General features: G+C 37.9%; 1 protein-coding gene across 1 annotated transcript; it reads left to right on the top strand.

Annotated features, from left to right (window-relative positions):
* Positions 1–776: 776 nt before the first annotated feature.
* On the top strand, positions 777–23,206 carry LOC113318020 (protein ILITYHIA-like). The gene is made up of 60 exons (XM_026566147.1): positions 777–1,105; positions 1,941–2,317; positions 2,424–2,555; positions 2,716–3,097; positions 3,219–3,365; positions 3,511–3,695; positions 3,803–3,929; positions 4,025–4,098; positions 5,081–5,157; positions 5,244–5,280; positions 5,371–5,537; positions 6,552–6,735; positions 7,058–7,135; positions 7,327–7,446; positions 7,559–7,618; positions 8,737–8,862; positions 8,989–9,088; positions 9,185–9,354; positions 9,463–9,765; positions 9,849–9,965; positions 10,078–10,179; positions 10,258–10,407; positions 10,966–11,130; positions 11,218–11,394; positions 11,565–11,687; positions 11,879–11,959; positions 12,058–12,174; positions 12,851–13,023; positions 13,355–13,432; positions 13,532–13,679; positions 13,912–14,034; positions 14,143–14,199; positions 14,272–14,382; positions 14,466–14,657; positions 14,754–14,936; positions 15,670–15,780; positions 15,903–15,972; positions 16,054–16,132; positions 16,224–16,326; positions 16,535–16,705; positions 16,839–16,961; positions 17,053–17,166; positions 17,450–17,556; positions 17,750–17,801; positions 17,892–17,998; positions 18,394–18,453; positions 18,525–18,639; positions 18,871–18,981; positions 19,085–19,222; positions 19,305–19,427; positions 19,556–19,627; positions 19,849–19,961; positions 20,123–20,281; positions 20,641–20,737; positions 20,823–21,005; positions 21,670–21,864; positions 21,951–22,121; positions 22,223–22,352; positions 22,426–22,504; positions 22,851–23,206. Exons 1-60 carry the CDS (start codon positions 991–993, stop codon positions 22,891–22,893), a joined length of 7,884 nt encoding a protein of 2,627 aa, XP_026421932.1. The 5' UTR covers positions 777–990; the 3' UTR covers positions 22,894–23,206.
* Positions 23,207–23,626: the final 420 nt, after the last annotated feature.

Raw genomic sequence — 23,626 nt, forward strand, 5'->3', positions numbered from 1 at the left:
TGGTGAATTCAAGCTACAAAACGGACATTAAACAACGTCTACAACCATACCTGTGTATTATTAGCACTGGGTTCTTCATCCATGTACTCATCTTCAGGATTTGGCTCAAAAAAAGTCATTGACTCAAAAAAGTCATCATCTTGAGCTTGAGAAAAAAGTTGATCTTGAGATTGAGTTTGGGTAAAATCATTTTCATAATCCAACAAATAAGCCATCTTCGGATCTCCATCGTATTTGGTATGTATTTTCTTAGGTTTACGTGATGAAGATTCACCTTCCTCACTCGAATTTGGATCACACATCTATCAACAATCACAAAAATCTCAAAGAAAAAAAAGGTTTTTTTTTCTACTTCCTCCTCCTCTTCTTCTTCTTTCTCTTCTTCTTTTTTCTACTCACTCAATCTATTTAAAAAGAAAATTATTATCCTAAATTAAACTCTAATCCTAACTACAATCATTAACAACTAATCAATTAAATTAACACTAATTAAACACTAATCATTCAGGGGTATTTTAGCATTTATGAAAATAGGTTGGATAAGAGATATCCTGAAAAACACTATTTCCAACCCTTTTTTGTCTTATTCAATATGCCCCAAAATTTTCTTGTATTCCCCAAATGATGGTTCCGAAAAAAAAATCATTCAAAACAAAACTTCTGATTAGCCCAACAGCAATGGATAAAGCCATCAGTTTAAGCCCACCGCATTTGCGCCCGTTATCAGTAGCAGTAGATGCTCTTAATAAAAGAGTTTTTGATTTCTTCTTTCCTCATCCTAAAACCCTAATTTTCCCTTTCAGGGAGGAAAAAAAAAGAAATCCGAAATCTCTTCATCATCTTCACACTAAAGACCCTGCAGTAGTCTTGGCGACGAACGCACGATAATTTTCGAAAACCCTTGTTGAAAATAATGTTTCAGTAACCAAATCGTTTTCTTGATTCAGAACTCTACTTTCAGTTCTCCGATTTGAAGTATAAATTCAAACAATGGCGGAAACAGCGGAAGTGTTCAAGTCCGTTTCTGAAAAAGTATCTACCTCGTCTACTAAACAACGAGTTCGGATCTTTCGAAATGATTTAAAATCGGTCGTAAACGGTTCAGGTGAGTTTCATTTACAGTTTGTTTGATATTAAGTGTACCGATATCTTTCTCGATAGTAGACCCCAAAGCTTCTGAGTGAATTTTTGCTGTTAAGTGATAGGTCTTATGAAAAATAGTGAAAAATTTGTATTAGGTTTACCTGGGTTTGCTCACTTGGAACTACCAATGGTGAACGTACATAATGTTAATAGTCCGACTTTGTAAAAAGAATAAATAGTCAACCACTTTTTCAGGATAGTCAAGTAAACTCAGAAATGACTTACATAGCTAGTACTCAACTAGATTATACAGTGGAGATGAATTACCGAGACGTGCGAAAATCCAAGAAAGTTTTGAGATACTTTTTGTCAAAAAGCTACTCCAATAATGTAAGTAATAAGCAGATAATACGCTATACATCTAAGACAAACATGGTCATGAGTCATTAGAAATAAGTGATTGGGAGGATAATAAGAATAAGTGATTGGGAGGATAATAAGCTGAGTGAAGCATGTACGAAACACCAGCTAATATTGTCATCAAGTCATGTATACTCTGCATATTATGCTTGTCATGGACACTCTGCATATTACACTTGTCATGAACACTATGCATATTATGCTAGCAGGCAACGCCTGTCTATATGATATTACAGAATTATCTCTGGCGTGCTTCAGCAAAGAATTGCCATGCTGATGGTTGACCTTTAGTGTAATCTTATGCTGTTATTTTACTGCTCTTGATGTAGTGTTGGTTATATGGGGATACATGTTTCATTGGAGTTTAATCCTGAACTCAGCTTGCTCATATGACGGTTCATAACAGTTTCGGTTCTTTTTTCTTTTGAACTTCACAGAGATGTCAGCTGATACTGCATCACAGTTGGTTGATATCATTTTCCAAACTCTGTTTGTGTATGATGATCACGAGTCAAGAAAATCTGTTGATGATGTAATTGCCAAGGGTTTAGGTGAAGTCACCTTTATGAAGAGCTTTGCTTCCACCCTAATTCAGACCATTGAAAGGCAACTCAAGGTCAAGTCTCATGTTGGATGTTACAAACTTCTCAAATGGTCTTGTCTACTCCTGACGAAGAGTCAGTTTACCACTGTATCAAAGAATGCGTTGTGGAGAATAGCCACTGCGCAGGCATCCCTACTTCATATTCTTCTGCAAGGCTGTGTTCGAGTTCAAAAGGCTTGCAGACAGTTATTTCTTCATTTATTTTCACAGGTCATTTTTTGTTGCTACTGTTTTTGAGTTTTTAAAAGGCTTCCTTCCTTGCCATAATAATTTCAAGTAGTTCGGTTCTCTTATCTTTGGATCTTTGAATTTTCAGCTACCGAACCTGTACAAAATCTATGTAGAGGAGCTAAAAGATTCTAAAATCCCTTGCAAGGATAGTGCAGAGCTGATATTCTTGTTGCTGGATTTTTCGGTTAAATCGCAGACCGAGTTTGAGCAACACAAGGTAAGCAATCTACGCTGTTTACCATATATGACTTATTTCTGGTTTTTGCATTTTCGAGTTCAGTTATCCTTTCGTAGTTGTCAAACGGAGTTTGTTGCTATGTTGCTGATCTTTATCTTGAGTTTGATTAAATGCTTATTCTTAAGTTTTGCTTGTCCAGCCAATTTTTCTCGATATTTATGTCAAAGCAGTTCTAAGTGCAAAAGATAAGCCATCAAAGGAACTCAGTGAAGCTTTTAATCCACTTTTCACGCATATGTCGCATGAAGATTTGAAGAGTCTTGTGGTCCCTTCATCTGTAAAAATGTTAAAAAGGAACCCAGAGATTGTCTTAGAATCTGTTGGAGATCTCTTGAAGTCAGTCAATCTTGATTTGAGTAAATACGCTGCCGAAATTCTTTCGGTTCTACTACCTCAGGCCCGTCATGCTGAAGAAGGAAGAAGACTGGGGGCTCTGGCTATTGTAGGGGTTTTAAGCAAAAAGACGAGTGATCCTGATAGTATAAAAGCGATGTTTAGCTTCATCAAAGCTGTCATTGGAGGTATTCTTTTTGCCGTGCTGGTGCTCTACAACTTCATGATTACTATCCATTTTACGTATACAGAAGGTTTGTTATCTTTAAACTGCATTAAGGATGTGTGGACTTTTTTCTACATTCACAGGCTCAGAAGGAAGACTAGCTTTTCCCTACCAGAGGGTTGGTATGATTAATGCACTGCGAGAATTGTCGAAAGCTCCTGATGGAAGAGCGATGAATAACCTGACACCTACCATATGCAGTTTTCTTTTGTCGTGTTACAAAGAGGACGGTAGGTATCCCAACCCTCATCTTGTTTTTGTTCTCCTTTTTATAGTTGGCGTATCCTCCCCTTGCTATTTTTCTGGTTTATTACCCCCTCCTCTTTTGTCTAGTCTGCTGTGACCGAGTGTTGTGCTCAATTTTCTTTTCATTAGGAAATGAAGAGGTTAAACTTGCAGTTTTATCTGCATTAGCATCATTGGCTGCAAGGTCCTCAGAATCTATCCAACCAGAGTTTCTTTCTTTTATTGCTAATGGCCTTAAGGAGAAGGAACTCTTAAGAAGAGGACATCTTCGTTTACTGCGATCCATATGCAAGAACTCTGATATCTGTGTACGGGTGAGAAACTTACTTGCATATGCTTTAGTGCTCATAATGTTGCTGGCCATTTGCTTAGCCCATATTTCTGTAAGCTTACGTCAACATATTGTGGACCCTATCTTCAGGTATCATCTTTGTTAGCCCCCCTTGTCCATCTCGTGAAAACTGGTTTTACCAAAGCAGCGCAAAGATTGGATGGAATTTATGCGTTTTTTGTAATTGCAAAGATTGCAGCAATTGATATCAAAGCAGGTTCGAATCTGAAGTCTTCGCTATTTCCTTGTCAGTAATTACCTGTGTATTTGTATCGTTAAGATCTTAGAATGCTCATGTTATTGTCTTTTCAGAAGATCTGGTGTCAAAAGAGAAGCTCTGGACATTGATTTCCCAAAATGAACCTTCCGTGGTCTCCATTTCACTTGTAAGTGTTGGGTTTGTTTTTTAAACTAATTGATAGCAAAATGTTTTATCGTGTATAATGCTGTACAACATAGGGAAGACAACATTCCTTCTAATTAAATATTAATGTGCCACCACTTGCTTGATAGACAACATAGAGAAGACAATTTACATCAGTAAATTAGGTGATATTAATGTGCTACCACGTGCTTGATAGACAAGATAGGGAAGATGAGTTCCCTTAGTATATGGAGTGATGATGGTCTATATAACATAGAGAAGGCAATTTACTTCAGTAAATTAGGTGATATTTAATGTACTACCACATGCTTGATAGACAACATAGGGAAGATAAGTTCCCTTAGTATATGGAATGATCATAGTCTATGTAGCATAACACGTTAGATGGTCGCCTGGCGGCTGAGTAGACCTGGTACTTGTAGGGTTAGTCGGGGGAGTACACGGGTATAAGTAAATAAATTCTTATGATGTATTAGAAAGAGAAAGAGAAAGAGATGGAGAAGTAAATTAAATAGTAGTTTCCAATGTAGAGAAAAAGAGAAAAGGAAGCAGGAGGGGGCTGCACACTTTTATTCGGTCTCTTTCTCTCTCTTCTCCTGTAATTTCTTTTACTTTTAAAACCCTAGGTTTTGTGATAATTTTTTTTGGAATGGGCCCATTTAATGTTTTAAAACTCTAGGTTTTCCATTAATATGCCCAGTGCCCAAAATTCGGCCGAGTAATAATTAATCACCCACAGATCGGTGATAAGCGCAGAAGGCCCAGAAATTGCCGAGGACTTCTGCCACCTGGGGTTATATCGGTGCCTAATCGGGCCTAGGCGCCGATTTTGGCTACACAGATGATGGTCCACCAAAGACACACCCTTGTGCTGCAATCTATAAAGCTTGACTGTATATGAGTAGTGATTTTGTTTTGTTTAGTTTCATCTGTAGTTATCTGTTTGTGGATCATTCCCGCCTTTATACTTGGCTTCTTTTCAGGTTTCAAAATTATCTAGTGACGATTGTATTGCATGCGTGGAACTTCTTGAGGAGTTGCTTGTGGAGCATTTGCCTAGGTTCTTACTCACATAAAATCCACTCAAGTCCCTCTTTCCTGATAATGATCTGAAAGTGCTTCTTGTTAATTTACTCTCTTCTACAGGGTGCTGGAAACCTTCTCTGTGAGGTCACTGTTACAGGTAAGTAATTAACTAGCAGGCTTGTTCTTTCACATCTTCCTATTAAGCATTTCATTTCATCCGTGGACTGCTGATTACATCATTTTGCAGTCACTGCTGCACCTAGTTTGCCACTCAAGTTGGGATGTGCGTAAAGTGGCTTATGATGCTCTGAAGAAGGTCATCACGGGCTCGCCACAATTGAGTGATGATCTCTTGCTTGAATTTACAAGTTTTCTTTCTGTAGTTGGGGAGCGAGTGCAGTTTCTTAAATTAAGGTACACTCAAGACTATAGAATTTGGCATAAGTATTGGCGCTCCTCTTCAAATTTTCCGTAAATAGCTAGTCTTATAGGTAAATCGGCCACCTTTGTGAAATTTGAATTTGGTTGATGACGGTTTCTCACATTTGAAGGCAAAAAATGGATAAGGAAACAAACAGACAAGATAATGATTTAAGCGTAGAAAGTGTTCATTTGAATGCGACTCAACAATTCGAATCCATCCGTTGATATTTTATAGTGCAAGTTACATAAGTAGAATTCTACGGGTAGTGGGTGATGGCTATATTAGACATATAGTCTAATGGGTGTTGGGAGATGACTATATCCCACATATAGTCAAAGAAAGAGTCCAATTGGTTGTAGTTAAGAAACTGCATTTGGTTAATGTGGCATTTTGAGTTAGTAGGGAATAATGGCGGGACTCTAACCGGATTCCTCTGATGATTTCCAGGAAATACTGTTTAGCATGCGATTCATTTAACGAGTTAGTTTCTGTTAGTGTTGGATATCATGTATTTTGGAGCATCCACCATTTTCTGCTTTTGAATTTACTTCATAGGCTAAAAATTGGACACCTTTTATATTAAGTCTGATCTTGGAACACTCAGTGATTTTCCAAGCAGATGACTAGCAAGTGTTGATAACAGGTTTGTTTCTCCTACTTGCCTAAACGGGTGCACCAAAAAAGAGAAGGAACTACACTGGAAGAGAATAGGAATCTTTGGTCTAAAATTTATCAGCATTCATAAAACAGATTATTCTGGTCATTTCTTATAGTCTTCACTCTTTACGTTTTTTTTTTCATCATTGTTGTATATTTCAGCTTTTGATAAAATAATCTCTCTCTCTCTCTCTCTCTCTCCCCCTCTCTCCATGTGTCTGCGTGTCTCAAGAGAAAATATTGACTAAAATTATTAGTCACTGGTGTGTTCAAAGCGTTGTGAACAGGTAGTCACGTACTTGGTCTTATGTATTGGCAACATCACTAAAGTTTTGTTTGCTGTATAGTGATGCAGAGACTTTGGTGGATGCCCAAGCGCCCTTCCTTCCATCCATCGAGGTTTTAGTGAAGGCCCTGCTTGTCATTTCATCACGAGCTCTTGATGCAGGACCTATTGCTTGTGGAAAACTTTTATTCTGTTCACATCATCCATGCTTAGTTAACACAAAGAAAAGAGACGCAGTATGGAAGGTAAAGATGCTTCCATCTTTGGTGACTTATTCAGTTTTCAATTTTTTGTTTTATACAAAGCTCTCTTTCTCTTGTTCACACAGAAGTCGCAGTATTGATTATTTGGTGTGAAATTGATTTTTTCTGTGCCGTATGATCTAACAATATCTTTAACCCGGAATATCTGATCATTTTCCAGGTTTCTTGATCAAGTTACACTTGAATGAGATAGGCATTTGTTTTTTAGACCATCAATCGCAACTTACTGTTCCTGTTTTTTTTTTTTTATATTTTTGGGTTAGTGACATGTTTTTGAATTTTGTTGCCCCTTTGCCTTTTGCAGAGGCTCAGCAGGAGTTTGCAGACACATGGTTTTGATGTTATCAGTGTTATTTCTACCAATTTGGAGAACATCTGCGCGGTAAAAGTGAAACTCTAATTCATTCCATGTGCTTGCATTTTAATAAGCTTGTTCTTCAGTCACTTGGATTCATGCTAGTTCGGGGACTACATGGGATGGGGTTGCACTCTGCTTCTCAGATTTTATATGGACTGCAAGCCCGTGGTTTCTTCCTCATTTAACTTTCAAGTGCTCTTTTTTTTACATGACAGGTTCTAGTTGGACATATGGGGCTGTTGAGTCCTTGCTCTTTTGAACAGGATGCAGCTATAACTTCTCTATCGGCGTTGATGTCGATAGTTCCTAAAGACACCTATATAGAATTTGAAAAAGTTAGTTTGTTTATTTTTTAACTCGAAAGCTTGTCTTCAACTGGTACTATTAGGCCTCTTGAATACTTATTGCTTTATGTTCTTTAACTTTGTCCCGTTTGTATGCAATCAGCATTTGAACAAGCTTCCAGAACGCTGTTTACACGACAGACTTTCTGAAAGTGATATTCAGGTGAATTTCTTCAGCTTATGCGCTTAATTTATTAGTATGCTTTATAGAAATATATAAAAAATGCATCTTCTCTGTTCCTCATAAAATTACAATGATTCGAACCCATAAGCGTTCTTACCACGGGAGAGTTTAAGATTTTAAGTCTCTTCACATGGGTTTCCTATCCTCAGTGGCATGTAATAGTTCATAGGCTCTTCAAATGTCATTTGGCTATTATTCCAGGTAACCAAGTTTTACATCTTTATCTATATTCTCACGATGTGGCTTGATAGGCTCGAATATGGCTCATGTTGCACGTCTTCTGGCCATGCTGACATATGCGTTTAATCACTTCCCCTCCTATAAAATGGAATCATGACTGTTCCCCCCCCCGCTAAAACCATAGGCAACATGGTGCAGCTACAAGTAAAAGTAGTTTCCCTATTTAAATTGGGCATGGCTATTCGGCGATCTCGTCTCTAGATATTGAGTATCAAATGTCCAAAAATAAGGACTTGGTGAAGTATCAAATTTGGTGGGTTTCTATCTTTCATAGCGCAAAAAATTGTCCAAAATAAGGACTTAGTGAAGTAACGGTTTGACCTACATTACCAACTTTAACAAATATTTGAACTTGGAGTCTGTTGATTCAGAATCAAATTTAGGTTGGTCTCTTGGATTTATGGTAGCATGGATGTTAAAAAGGGTGTGAATCCTTGGTATTGCTATAGCCAATAGCTTCTTAGAAGTAGGCTAAAGTTGTTCCTATCTCATCTCAAATTGGAGTTTTGGGATGCCAAAGTAATTCGAAGCTCGCGATGCAGGAGAACAATGATGTGATGGTCTTTTCCTAACCTTAATCTGTGTTTAAAATTAGAAGTCAAAAATTAGCGTTACGTATGTCCTTATGTAGTAATTGTAGCTCGGGAATCAGATAGATGTACATAACTTGAGCCTTGAAGTAATTAAAGACCTAATGAAAAGCCGTCCAACAGACATGCATGTTACAGGCTTGCAGATCTTGATGTACGATGCATGAGTAATTGTTGAAATCGTGATAGTCTTATAAATTAGATTTGTTTGATTATTTTCAGAATAACAGCTGATGTTTTCTTCCATTTGTCTTGATTTGATTCCAGATTTTTCATACCCCAGAAGGTGTCCTCTCCAGTGAGCTTGGTGTTTACATTGCAGAGTCTGTTGCTTCTAAGAACACAAAGCAAGCAAAGGGTCGCTTCCGAGTTTATGATGACCAAGATGATCTGGTAAGCGAGATCATTTATACTGTACTGTCGTCTCTTCTTTTATTTGTTTCTGTATATGTATGTATGTATACATATATATACATGTTGACAAAGATGCTGATTTTTTTTTTTGGTGTGTTTTCTTAGGAACATGTTAAACCTAGTCATTCTGTTCAGAAAGAACCAACAAAGCGAGAAGCTACTGGTGTTGGAAAAAAGGACACTGGCAAGGGAGCAAAGAAAGTTGGTATGTTATTGTTCTTGTTTTAGTCATTGAAACTTGTATATAGTGTTCATATCAAATTGTAATATGTGGTTTGTTTGTTCTATCGAGCTTATATAGATAAGTCTAAGACTGCAAAGGAAGAGGCGCGCGACTTGCAACTAAAAGAGGAAGCTATAATACGAAAGAAAGTTCAGAGTATTCAGAGCAATCTTTGTTTGATGCTGAGAGCTCTTGGAGAAATTGCTATTGCTAGTCCTGTATTTACACACAGTCAGTTGCCTTCACTGGTAGACACATAAACCATCATATCCTCTCTGATACCGTTCAAAGAACAATTTTTTCCCTTTAATCAGAATGACAATTATTTTTTCCTGATATCGTGTCATTGGTGTTAGGTTAAATTTGTTAGTCCTCTACTGCGGTCAGCGATTGTAGGGGATGTAGCATTTGAAACCATGTTGAAACTTGCAAGATGCGTTGCTCCTCCTCTATGTAATTGGGCCCCTGAAATTACTGCTGCTTTGCGTATTATTGCCACTGAGGAAGTACGTGTTATATGGGACCTGATTCCTATAGCCGGTGAAGGGGAAGGCCGGAAACGCCCATCCATGGGGCTTTTTGAGCACATTATTAATGGAGTATCTACATCCTGCAAATATGGACCTCTTCCAGTAGATAGCTTTATTTTCATATTCCCGGTACCCTTTTTCTTCTCGTGATTGCATTTGTTAATATGCTGTTCTGGTTTAGACACTAATCTGCATAAATGAAATTATGTCAGATAATGGAGCAGATATTGTTGTCTTCAAAGAAAACAGGGCTTCATGATGATGTGCTTCACATACTCTCTCTGCACCTGGATCCGATATTACCACTTCCTAGGCTTCAAATGTTATCAGTTACATCTTGAAACCTTACCCTTAATTTCTACATATTTGTAATTTTATTAAACATTGAGTAATTTTCATGGTTTTTTAGCATGATCTTTATATTCATCTTCTCTGGTGCAGGTTCTTTATCATGTTCTGGGCGTTGTGCCAGCTTATCAAGCATTAGTTGGACCAATGTTGAATGAGCTATGTTTGGGTCTACAAACTGAAGAACTTGCACATGTAAGCGCCACCCAGTTCTCTGTCTATTTAGTCCTCTGTTAACACACCAATGCGATTTTTCGTCTACATTTGATACAGGCTCTCTGTGGAGTATACGCAAAAGATGTTCATGTGAGGCTTGCTTGCTTAAATGCCATTAAATGCATCCCCTCAGTTTCTGGCCGATCTCTTCCTCAGAATGTTGAAGTTGGAACAAGCATTTGGATTGCTCTTCATGATGCAGAAAAGGTTTTGACACTCAGCTACTTGTAGCCTTAGCAGTTTTTTTCTAAGTCTTTCAAGTTGGACCAGCTTGAGGTTCTTGTGCTTTTTAATTTCACCTGGTTTTCACTGTTTTAGAGCCTTTTGCAGTTTACTTTTGTTTTCTCTGGCTTTCAAACGGGGAATGAGTTCCATCGACTTGGGGGTTACCAGAATCTAAATTAACTGTATTCTATAGGGGCAGTCCTGCTGCAGCTTGCATCAGTTGTTAGGTTTATTGTTTTTGACTTCTCACTATGTCAACTGAAGTATTGAGTACTCAACCAACGTATAACTACTGGGGGTAGCTAAGACATGAATAGCTGTGGAAGAGCTACAAAAACAACTAGCTCAGCAAGTTTAAAACTTTTTTTTTTTGCTTTTTTTTGCTTTTCTTCATTTTTTTTTTTTTTGCATGAGATCCTATTGTCAGCACTGTGCTTTGAAATGGTTGAGTATGCTGCTGTGGTACTTTGTGGAATTTTTGCTCATCCTTTACTATTAACGTTCTTCAACCAATGTTAATCTCATTATTTCTCCGTACAGTCTGTTGCAGAAGTAGCAGAGGATGTTTGGGACCGTTATGGACATGATTTTGGAACTGATTATTCGGGACTGCTTACCGCACTTTCTCATGTCAACTATAACGTCCGTCTAGCGTCTGCCGAGGCAATGGCAGCCACTTTGGATGAAAATCCAGATACCATACAGGTTGGTTTTTCCTCTTTTTTCTTTCCCCCCTTCTTGCATATTATTTGATAAACACAGATATTTCTCATGACTCAGTGTTATCTTTAGGAAACTCTGGCAACCCTTTTTTCTCTATATATCCGTGATCTTGTTTCTGGAGAGGACGGCGTGGATTCTTGTTGGCTCGGTAGACAGGGAGTAGCTCTCGCATTACATTCTGCAGCTGATGTATTAAGAACGAAGGACCTTCCTGTTGTCATGACTTTCCTTATATCACGGGCCTTGGTAAGGATTGCTTTACTGTTCTCTTACGTGATGCAGAATGGTAATTTAAATGTTGCAGCTACTGTAAACTTTTTGGAGTTTATAAGTTTGACTGCTATTATTCCTTCTACATTTTCGGATACACATCCTTGGGACCGTTTGTAATAATTGGATAATTTATATTATTCTAGGCTGACCCTAATACGGATGTTCGAGCGCGAATGATTAATGCTGGAATTATGATTATTGATAAGCACGGAAAGGATAATGTTTCATTGTTGTTTCCTATTTTTGAGAACTATCTGAACAAGAAGGTACGTTTATGTTCTATCGCACTTGGAATAATTTTCTCTGAGATGCTTATCAGATTCTGTTTGTGTACAGAACCACTGGTTCAGTATTGCTATTTGAAATATTCATAAGGGATAGTTTCAGTGCATGTAGAGCATGCGTCCATTATCTCATGATTCTATAGATATGCTTTTGAGTTTCTATGTGTGTGCAGGCGTCTGATGAGCGAAAGTACGATTTAGTACGTGAGGGAGTTGTGATATATACTGGAGCTCTTGCAAAACATTTGGCAAAGGTTTGAAACTACTGTTGTCTATTCAATATTAAAATACACGGTGTATTTGAATGTCAATACTTTTTTGCATGCTAATATGTTTATTTTTTTCTGGGCAGGACGATCCTAAGGTCAACACAGTTGTTGTGAAGTTGCTGGATGTGTTAAACACTCCATCAGAGGCGGTTCAGCGAGCTGTTTCTAGTTGCTTATCACCACTCATGCATTCAAAGCAAGTATGGTGCTATGTCATCTTGCATTGATATTGATATTGACATGTCATGTTCCTTCTGATTCATGTTACAGTTATTTCAGAATTTATCTTTTATGCCATGCGGTGCTAGTTGTTTTTTTAAATTAGTGGAAGTTATCATATTGTTTTTTTACATGTCATGTTACTAGGAAATGGCCCTAGAAAACATGCCATGTCTGCTTCATGTATACCATTTTTCCAGTGACTGCGAATAGGTAAAACCATATTACATTTTTATAGTGACATTTTAGGTCATGACCCTACTAAACCTAGAACACCTGGGCTTCATCATACTGATATATTATCTGACTCATTTGCTCTGTTTTCTATCTTCTAAAGCTTCCACCTCTAACGCGCACCATCATGAATATGAAATAACAAGATTCCATAATATGGACTACTGTTTGAATAATTGGTCATGGGTCGATGATTGGCTAGAGGCTCATTGTTTCTTCCATAGAAGTGGTCAAATTAATTTTATTGGGCCCATGATTAATCTTTTTCAAGGTTAACTTAAAGGGGGTTACAGTCAAGTCTTGTTATTTCCTTTATTGTCTTGGTATACTGATAACACTATCTGTAAAATAGCTACAGGTCTCAGTTATTATATTACCTGGAATTCAGTATATTTATGTGTTTGTAAATTTTCATTAATTTAGGAAGATGCCCAAGCACTTGTTTCAGGCCTGTTGGATAAGTTGATGCGCAGTGATAAGTATGGGGAGCGCCGTGGTGCTGCATTTGGACTTGCTGGGGTAGTCAAAGGTTTTGGAATCTCTTCTTTGAAAAAATATGGTATTACGTCTGTACTGCAAGAAGGGCTGCAGGATAGGTTTGTGACTTTTCATTGCTACAAATAGATAAGATGCAGCTTTGGAAATTGCATTGTTGTGCTTAAAAATTTGAGATGAGTTTGTTCCATCCTTGTGGGTTCAAAATATTACTTTTCTGTTGGGAGAATAAGATGAATCTGTTTTCTATATGATAACCATGTGTGCACTCTATGGTCTAGGGAAAATCTGAGATATTACATGTGCACAATGTACATTGACATGGCCTCTACACAATTATGATTAAAGGCCTATTCATCTTTTTTTTCTGTATTTTACAGCGTAGTGAGATTGTGAAACTGGCAAAACATTTTAATTCGTGTTGATTTTCAGGAACTCTGCAAAAGCTCGTGAAGGAGCTCTGCTTGGATTTGAGTGTCTTTGCGAGAAGCTTGGAAGATTGTTTGAACCGTATGTAAAAGTTTCACATGGCAAATGAAAGTATTGTTGTTGTACTGCAAGTTTGTCCTTATATCTTAATTATGTATCTGTTTGTTTGTTTCGGTTTAGGTACGTCATTCAAATGTTGCCGCTGCTGTTAGTATCTTTCTCGGACCAAGTTTTAGCTGTGCGTGAAGCTGCTGAATGTGCTGCTCGTGCAATGATGTCACAACTTAGTGGTCAGGGAGTGAAACTTGTTCTTCCTTCTCTCCTTAAGGTAAATTTCTGAAAATTCTAGTGTATATTCTATTCTACTGTTGTCGGGATTGCTCTATTGCATGGTTGTGATTATAGCTTACCTTATCTATCCAGGCTGTAATATAGGCCTATAATCAGCATCACTGAATGCAGCCTATTCTGAATGAGGTCTCATAGGTTGTCTGCTTACCGTGCTGCATGGGCTTAATTTCTCTATAAACATTTTGATTTTGATTATGTTATGTTCTCAGGGGCTAGAGGATAAAGCCTGGAGAACAAAGCAAAGTAGTGTGCAACTACTTGGGGCAATGGCTTACTGCGCTCCGCAACAGTTGTCTCAGTGCCTCCCTCGCATTGTACCCAAGCTTACAGAGGTCTATTCATCTACTTTTTTTTTTTGTCTTTCTATTCAGAATAATGATTTTATAGCAATCTAATATAGTTTGGCAATCTAATTTGCAAATTTTTATCCTTGGATACAGGTTATGACAGATACTCATCCAAAAGTTCAGTCAGCAGGGCAAACGGCACTTCAGCAGGTGATAAATTGTCTTCAGAATCGTAGTACAAAGTTGATATATTCTGGTGACTAATTCTTCTCTTCTCGTCAGGTTGGGAGTGTGATAAAGAATCCTGAAATATCAGCTCTAGTCCCTAACCTTTTGCTGGGGCTCAGTGATCCTAACGAATATACAAAACACTCTCTGGATATTCTCCTGCAAGTAGGGCTGCTTGCAATTTTTTCGACATCATTGTATTTTCTATGCTCAATTGCGCTCACATACCATTTTTTATTGGCTGGCAGACAACTTTTATCAACTCAATTGATTCTCCTTCGTTGGCGCTCTTAGTACCTATAGTTCATAGGGGATTGAGGCAGAGGAGTGCTGAAACTAAAAAGAAGGCAGCACAGATAGTTGGAAATATGTGTTCATTAGTCACGGAACCGAAGGACATGATTCCTTACATAGCCTTGCTGCTTCCTGAAGTCAAAAAGGTGTGATGTTCGAGTAGAATATATAAAATGTCATTCGAGATATATTGCTGCTGTTATCTCGAAATATGTGTTCATTATTGGTCCCTACAAAAACAGGTTCTTGTAGATCCTATACCAGAAGTTCGGGGTGTTGCTGCTCGGGCTCTTGGATCTCTTATCAGAGGAATGGGAGAAGAGAGGTTTCCAGATCTTGTTTCTTGGCTGCTAGATACACTTAAATCTGATAAATCTGATAGTAGTAATGTTGAGCGCTCCGGAGCTGCCCAAGGATTGAGTGAGGTAATAATCATATAGTTCAAAGGTTCAAGCTTTAACTGATGTCATTCATTTCATTGCCTCATTGTAACAGAAATAAGTTCACGACATAAAAGTCATTATCCTCCCCTCTTCCTGAATGTTTTCTACTTTCCTTAATTGAACACCATCCTCTTGGATTGGAACTGTCTCCTGCACTTCCATGAGTTTCTAAGTGTACTCAGCTCTGTATATGTTCAAGGGTTGAACCTAATTGAGAGTCTGTGTCAGAGAATCTCTTTGTATTCAGCCAGATTTTCAAATGCATCTAGCATGATTCTAAATTTCAACATTCCTAAAAAAATCAAGAGTTACAATTAAATATCTGTAGCTATTTGGGAAAACCTGATTTGTGTATCTGGGCCATTCTCATTTACTACATAGAGAGTCTTGAGCATTTGCATAAAAAAAAAAGAGTCTTGAACATATTTCATGGTTGTCGACTAAGGGTACAAATTTTTCAGAAGGTATAAAGGTGTCAGCTTTACAAGCGAAAAAGACAGTTTAATACTATCGAGCTAAACTGTTCTTTTATGGCTCTGACTTGCTATAATTAGTTGTTACATGCTAGTGTATTATACAAATGGATGGCAGGTTGATCCTTTATTTCTTTAGATATAGAGATAGCTGAGTAGTGTTATTCTATGGGATTTTGCTCATATGAGGGCCTTATTTTTGCCTAGACTGTTCAGTTTTTTAATCTGCCATTTGTTTGCAGGTTTTAGCTGCCCTTGGGAAAGAGTACTTTGAGCAGTTATTACCAGATATTATTCGTAATTGTTCTCATCAGAGGGCATCTGTTCGTGATGGATATTTGACTCTTTTTAAGGTAACACTTTCCTTAATAACTAATAACAAAAGAGGCCATTGCCTGTCTCTGTGAGGTGGTGCACATGCAATTTTTTTTTCACAGGGGTATCTCATCGTTTTTTGTTTTATAATTGTTGGCAGTACTTCCCAAGGTCATTAGGTGTTGGGTTTCAGAACTACTTGCAGCAGGTGTTGCCTGCTATTCTAGATGGTAAGATACGTTATCTTTTGTGGGCATTTTGAAAATTTGATTTATAAGCTTGATTACTGAAGTTTCAATATTCACTTACAGGACTTGCTGATGAGAACGAGTCTGTACGTGATGCTGCGCTCAGTGCTGGTCATGTTTTAGTGGAACACTATGCAACAACGTTGGTGCCTTTTGAATTTGGTTTCACGGTCGGAGCTTCTTCAATGACTTTTATGCTGTATTGACGTTTGTATATTCTTTTGTCAAATCAGGTCTTTACCACTACTACTGCCAACAGTTGAAGAGGGTATTTTCAATGACAACTGGCGTATTCGGCAAAGTTCAGTTGAGCTTTTGGGTGATCTGTTGTTCAAGGTAGGTACCTTTTTGATTTTTTCTTATAGACATTTTATATGTTTTGTAAAAAGTGTTAGCTGTCAAAACGTTCATCTCCAATAACGAAATGTAGACAAAGAAAATAGCTTTGCCCAAAACAAGAGAAATAACTACTAGCTCCATTATAATATAGCTTTGTCTATACGGTTTATTCCAAGTCGTTAAACTTATTTTCTTTGTTACCAAGGTTGCTGGGACATCTGGAAAAGCAATTCTTGAGGGGGGTAGCGATGATGAGGGTGCAAGCACAGAAGCACAGGGTCGTGCTATTATCGAGGTACTGGGTAGAGAGAAGCGTAATGAAGTCCTTGCGGCAGTGTATATGGTTAGAACCGATGTCAGCTTATCTGTCCGACAGGTGAGAACGTTGTTTTTCTGTTGGTTTGAGCGAAATATTTTCCTTGCAGGATCAGTTACCAATTCGCCAGTTTGATTAAGCTAGCCATTCATGAATTTCGTTCTGATGTGATTAACTCCTTATTTGGTTTTAGGCTGCCGTGCATGTGTGGAAGACCATTGTGGCAAATACTCCAAAGACTCTCAAGGAGATAATGCCAGTGTTGATGAATACATTAATTGCTTCCCTTGCATCCTCATCTGCTGAAAGGCGACAGGTTAGCTTATCTTTGAGGATCATATTTTGTCGGAAAAACTGCTGTACTGAGTTAGTTAAACTGTTAGCATCTGCTTGGCGTGAATTCACAGGTTGCCGGTAGAGCCCTTGGCGAGCTTGTTAGGAAGCTTGGAGAAAGAGTGCTTCCAATGATTATCCCTATTTTGGCTGATGGCTTAAAAGACTCGAGTACTAGCAGAAGACAAGTAAATTTTCTTTTACACATATAATATAACTACTTGCCTGTCTTGGTACTTGCGAATTATGTAACATTTACCATACTTAATCATTGTTATGCTCTCTTGCCAATGGTACCGTTTATGATAGAGAGCACCAAAGTCTCATCCAACCACCTTTCTACTACATGGCTTATCTCATAGTTGCCATGAAAAGTAACAACTGCTCGTAAAAGTTGCCTTTCTGGAGTGCATAATGTATGTGTATGTTTGTATGCTTTAATTTATTATGATGATGCTCATCGCCGACCAGGGGGTGTGCATTGGTTTGAGTGAGGTGATGGCTAGTGCTGGCAAGAACCAGTTGCTGAGTTTCATGGATCAGCTCATTCCTACAATTAGAACAGCTCTGTGTGATAGGTGCGTCGTGTCAGTCTTTTATCATTTATTTTCTAGTTCCTCTTTGCAGACTTCTTTTTTTCTTTGTAGAGAAATAGGTTTAATTTCATGTTATCTTTGTGTTGATGCAAGCACAAGTTTTTTTGTTCTTGTTTCTGGAGAGCAATAGACTTTATTTATTATCATTTTTGATGTTGTTCCCTTATTTCAACAGCACCGTGGAGGTTCGCGAGTCCGCTGGCTTAGCATTCAGTACGCTGTACAAGGTGCCAATTACTTGTCTATTTAGATCATGTGTTTTTGATCTTTCCGGGAGATATAAGAATCATGCAATCTAACAAGGTCTCGTAATGCAGAATGCTGGAATGCAAGCAATTGATGAAATCGTCCCAACACTTCTTCATGCTTTGGAAGATGATGAAACCTCTGATACTGCCCTTGATGGACTCAAACAAATATTAAGGTAGGGTATTCGTGGCTGTTGTTGCTTCCTGTGTAACCTGTTAGGTAAGTAAGGCAGCAAAGCAAGAAACATTGGGCTTGGCTTACTACACCATATCGGTATATTAATGCTTGGGTGTTTAGAGTCGATCACTTTGTTTAGCGCTGTGGTGTGTTGAGTCAGCAACATTGTTAAGTGCTGGGTTCTGGGGTGTTTGGGGCCAATCGCCAAAATTATCAATTTGTCTCATACCCAAGCTATTTAGTGGCTGCAATATTTAGAGTGCCAAACCATTTCCGTTTGGCAGACTTTGAGGTAGCCTTTTCTGTGGCTGCTTTAGATTGCCCATGACATAAGTATTTGCTACTGTCCCCAACTTCTTTTCCTAATAATTATTATTTCATTGTCCTTTTCAGCGTCAGGACAGCGGCTGTTTTACCTCATATACTTCCGAAGCTGGTTCATCCTCCTCTTACGTAAGTGCTTTCGTTTTGGCAGATTGCGTTTGAGCAGTTCCTATATTTTAAAGCCGTTTTTATTTGTACAGCGCTTTTAATGCACATGCTGTGGGAGCTGTAGCAGAAGTTGCTGGATCTGGCATCAACTTTCATCTTGGAACCATTCTTCCAGCATTAATACCTGCAATGGGTGATGATGACATGGTAAGATACCCGCTCTTAATTATGCCAGCTCCTGGTTTGTTGTTCTGCTCCCACCTTTTTTGTCTACTACAGATTGAAACCTCATTCTGGGACCTGGAATATGGATCTCACAGATATTTTATTAGAAGTTCTATGTGAATGAAGATACATAAGTTAACAAAAGATACTAGATAACTCTTCATATTTAAGAAATTAATTACTGCTCTTTTCTTACCATTTAAAACTCATTAGGAAATCCAAAATTTAGCAAAGAAGGCTGCAGAGACAGTTGTTTTGGTCATTGATGAGGAAGGTGTTGAGTCTTTGATCTCCGAGCTTCTTAAAGGTGTTGGCGATAACCAGGTGGGTTTGCTATGCTTTCTTCTCTGTTTGTAATTGTCTTCTTGCTCCTAATATTTTAAAGTCTAATGTTATTATTATTTTATTTTTTTTACAATTTCTTCAGGCTTTAATCAGAAGAGGTTCATCATATCTGATAGGATACTTCTTTAAAAACAGCAAGCTCTACTTGGTTGATGAAGCTCCAGAGATGATATCAACTCTTATTGTTTTGCTTAGCGATTCGGATTCCGCTACTGTTGCGGTACAATCATATAGCTTGGAATTAAATGGTTCGCATAATCTTACGTTGCTTAGCTATATGAAATTTATCTTCTAACCAACAGGTTGCATGGGAAGCATTATCAAGGGTTGTTGGTTCCATTCCAAAGGAAGTATTGCCATCTTATATAAAATTAGTACGTGATGCTATATCCACATCTAGAGACAAGGAACGTAGAAAAAGAAAGGTACAGTTTAAAGCTTTTTCACCTATAAATATGGATATACTTGGAATTTTAACCACGGTGCTGTTGTTTTAGTTTGACATTCTTGAAGTTCTGAACTCTTGTGATTCATGTACTACTTGTGATTTCAGGGAGGGCCTGTTCTTATACCTGGACTGTGTCTCCCGAAGGCTCTTCAGCCGTTGATTCCGATCTTCCTCCAGGTATATCTGTGATAATACAAACGTTGATGTGGAGCACCAGAACGTGTTGGCATGCTTGTTTTGTGGCTTCTTTAATTTTGGCTGTCATTCTGTTCTGTTCTGGCGTCTAACAAAAATCTTCTTCCATATTATGATGCCAATTTGTGATTTTTTTTTAGTGAAAATGATTACTTTTCTAATTTTTTTAATGAAAATGATAACTTGTCTATTTTTATATGCAGGGCTTAGTAAGTGGCTCGGCAGAACTAAGAGAACAAGCTGCACAAGGTTTAGGAGAATTGATTGAAGTGACTAGTGAGAAAGCACTTAAAGAGTTTGTGGTCCCCATTACCGGGTATGTACTAGATTAAATCCTGGGCATGATGGGTGCATGCCTTCATAATTCAACTAATTATTCTCTGATAATTCTCATCTGCCCAAGATTGTACATTATCGTGATTTACAGTCTTAAGCTTCAGTACCGTGTTAAGTTTTTTGTTGCACTTTTTGTCACAGGCCTCTTATTCGAATCATAGGCGATCGATTCCCTTGGCAAGTGAAAAGTGCCATTTTGTCAACCCTGTCGATCATAATAACCAAGGGTGGGATTGCACTTAAGCCGTTTCTTCCTCAGCTCCAGACAACATTTATCAAGTGCCTGCAGGATAGCGCGAGGTCAGTGTAGCTGCTTCTATTTTTTTTTTTTTTTTCCCGTACACTTGAATGAGTTGCTTGTTTGCTCTTTGCTAAACAAGCACTGTAAAGTATATGCAGCACTTCCATTGATTTCATTTTGTGTTCCCATTTTTATGTATGGATGTGTGAACTTCTAGCTATAGGTCGATTGGTCTTTGTCTAGGTTGTACAGAGTTTTTAAATCGTAGGCTCTTGATGCAACATGTCCCTCTTCGTTATTCTCATGATACTGTATGCATTTGGTAACTCGTTGGCTCAAGGTGGAATGTGTCAGTTTAATGAGGACTTATATTCACGCTCTTCTATGCCTTCTTCTTACTAAATTGTTAACATTACAGGACTGTGCGTTCTAGTGCAGCTCTTGCACTTGGAAAGCTTAGTGCTCTTAGTACAAGGGTTGATCCTTTGGTGACAGACCTTCTTTCCAGTTTGCAGGTTTATGTTTCTTACTACATCTTTCGATACATTGTATTTCTAAGTAGAATAGTTTCCAACTGCCGAAATGTTATCTTGGTTTTAGACATCAGAAGGTGGAGTACAGGAAGCTGTATTAGCTGCTTTAAAGGGTGTCATGAAGCATGCAGGAAAGAGTGTTAGCAATGCTGTTAGATCTCGTGCCGTTGGTCTTTTGAAAGATTTAATTAATCTTGATAATGATAAAGTTCAAAGTTTTGCTGCAAGGGTGTTGGGCACCATCTCTGAGGTACGCTCTGTGGTATGAGAATACATATAGGAACTTGTACAGCAGATATTGAAGCCTGTGTGGTAAAATCTGGCGCCTAGGCATTTTGCGCCTAGCGAATAGGCGTACTCGTCTGGGCGCCAGGCGGTGCTGAGTCCCTAGTAAGGGTTTTCAGATAGAACCTTACTTTTGAGGGACAGCTGCATAGCTCACTTTACAATTGAACCATATTTTTTCAAATTTTGGAAGTTAATTTTTAATATTCCATACACCTGATCCAACATGTGTTGTCTTAATTAATTGATATGCCATGAATAAGCTTCTCATTGACCCAACATGTGTTCTCCTCACATTAGTTTTTACTCTTTACTCTATGTTGGACTAAAGTTCTTTTGAAAATAATATATCCACTAATTTTACTTCTGTATGAGGTTTACCCACTCTCAAACGTGGGTGACATAGTGAAATTATATGATATATTTATCCATTTATAAGGGTTTACGTCGAATACAGTTTATATGCAACACCAGCTAATGAGACTGGTATATAATATATTTGAAATATTTAATACTTGTGCCTAGTCCCTGATTAATGTTGGCATGCCGTAAACATGACTGGGATCATTATCTGAATATTCATGAGTTTCATACTAACATGATGAGCTATTTTACAACTATCTTTGCAGTTTATGGATGACAGCGAGCTCTTTGACCTACTTCAGACAGTATCAGAGATGATGTCATCACCAACCTGGTCGCTCAGGCATGGTGCAGTCCTTACAGTCTCTTCCATTCTTCGGCACAACCCATCTTTGATTTGCCTCGCTCCAGTTTTCCCAACCATTGTTAATCACCTCAAAGATACTTTGAAAGATGACCAGGTCAGATATCTGGTCAATGGTAGTGTATTCTATTTTTAACTTGGTAGGTTGGTTTATTGACATTCTGTGTTTCTTTATCCAAACAGTTCCCAATTCGAGAGGTAACAACAAAGGCATTTGGAAGGCTTTTACTTCACCAAACTAAAAGTGAGCGCAGTACTCAGCTGGAACTTCTTCCATTTTTGGCATCAGCTTTGCGGGATGATTCAAGTGAAGTAAGAAGAAGAGCTTTGTCGTGCTTAAAAGCAGTATCAAAGGTACTGGATAACATCGTCCTTCACACGGAATCCTACCATTTTTGCACTGCTTGAGATATCTTTAAAGAGTTTTGGTTCCTGATTCCTTTAAATATTTCCAGGCGAATCCTTCTGCAGTTGCCTTTGTACCAAGTTTGGGTCCTGCGCTGGCCGAGTGTTTGAAGGATGGAAGTACTCCTGTTCGCCTTGCTGCTGAGAGATGTGCTTTACATGTCTTCCAGTTGACTAAAGGTACTGTTTGCCTCCCTCTCCCTGCTTTTTCCATTCTTTATCACTTAATCAATTATAAAATTGCCGTGTTTAGGTACAGAGAATATCCAGGCTGCCCAAAGATTTATCACAGGGTTGGATTCCAGACGGCTCTCTAAGCTTTCAGAAAATAGGTATTTGTTCAAGGCTCTCAAAACTTTCCGAAATTACATATTTGCATGATTGCCTCATAGGATGCCGGAGGTTTTAGTGTAGTTTCATATTTTTTGTTAGCAGAGTTTCGAATTTCTTAGCTCTAGGCTCAGTTGTGTTAGTTGTAAGCCTTAATTGTGTAGCAGCACAGCTCTTGTGTAAGATATTTTAGTTTTCATATTATCACTAATGTAAATGGCTGACATGTAAAGCTTGCGTCCCATCTGGAAAAAAGTTTAAATGAACCCTGCCATCCAGTCTGTTAATTCGAAAAATGTGTGTTTGTTTACGAATGCATTTATCTAACACATGGGTCTGGAAATGCAGTGATGCGAGTGATGATAGTGAAGATGATATGACAAGTGCTTAAGCTGATCCTTTTTTACAGTGGATCTCCACACTTAGTTCATCGTCAGGATGAGATTTTGTAAAGTCGCGGATAATTCTAGTTAGCATTTCAAGACATAATCATATTGTTGTAATGCAAAATCTATACGGCAAAAAGAAAACTTAAAAAGGAGTAGGAAAAGAGTTTAACAGCTCCAATTTTATCTCGCAGTCTTTTTGATGTATGTGTATATTTGTTTTGAGAGTGAATTATTATTATGACCCTATATATTACTGGTTTTACTCTCGTGACCCCAGGGTCATATAAATAAATATGTAAATTATTTTTAAGGCCCTACCATAATATTAGAAGTTAGATTACCAAAATGACCTTCAATAAAATATTAAATTTCAAGATATGTATCGTTATATCCCCATTTCTTTCTCCGCCAGTTGCATAATTGCAAACACTCTCAGAAAGAAAAAACACTCTCAGAAAGAAAAAAATTTGAATTTCTTTCTACTCTTGATAAATTGTTAACTGAAATTGTTAACTTCTACTCTCGATAAATTGTTTACTGAAATCCATCGTCAAAAACGATTTTTATATCATCATAAAAATAGGAAAGAGAAAACCTAGAAAAAAGACGAATTCTGAATCTGATCCAGAAGAACATCAAACATTGAAGCAATTATAGAGAGGTATTTTAGTTGTTAAAACCTTTACTTGTTTATGTTACTTGTACTTGATAATTAAAAGTTGAATTTTTATTCTG

This window comes from Papaver somniferum, chromosome 10 (genome assembly GCF_003573695.1).
Source record: "Papaver somniferum cultivar HN1 chromosome 10, ASM357369v1, whole genome shotgun sequence".
Lineage (NCBI taxonomy): Eukaryota > Viridiplantae > Streptophyta > Magnoliopsida > Ranunculales > Papaveraceae > Papaver > Papaver somniferum.

Coding starts and splice junctions, on each gene's coding strand:
- LOC113318020 (XM_026566147.1), top strand. CDS start 991: ATGGCGGAAACAGCGGAAGTGTTCAAGTCCGTTTCTGAAAAAGTATCT. Junction 16,133..16,223: donor GTGGAACACTATGCAACAAC/GTTGGTGCCTTT, acceptor TTGTCAAATCAG/GTCTTTACCACTACTACTGC. Junction 18,640..18,870: donor CAATGGGTGATGATGACATG/GTAAGATACCCG, acceptor AAAACTCATTAG/GAAATCCAAAATTTAGCAAA.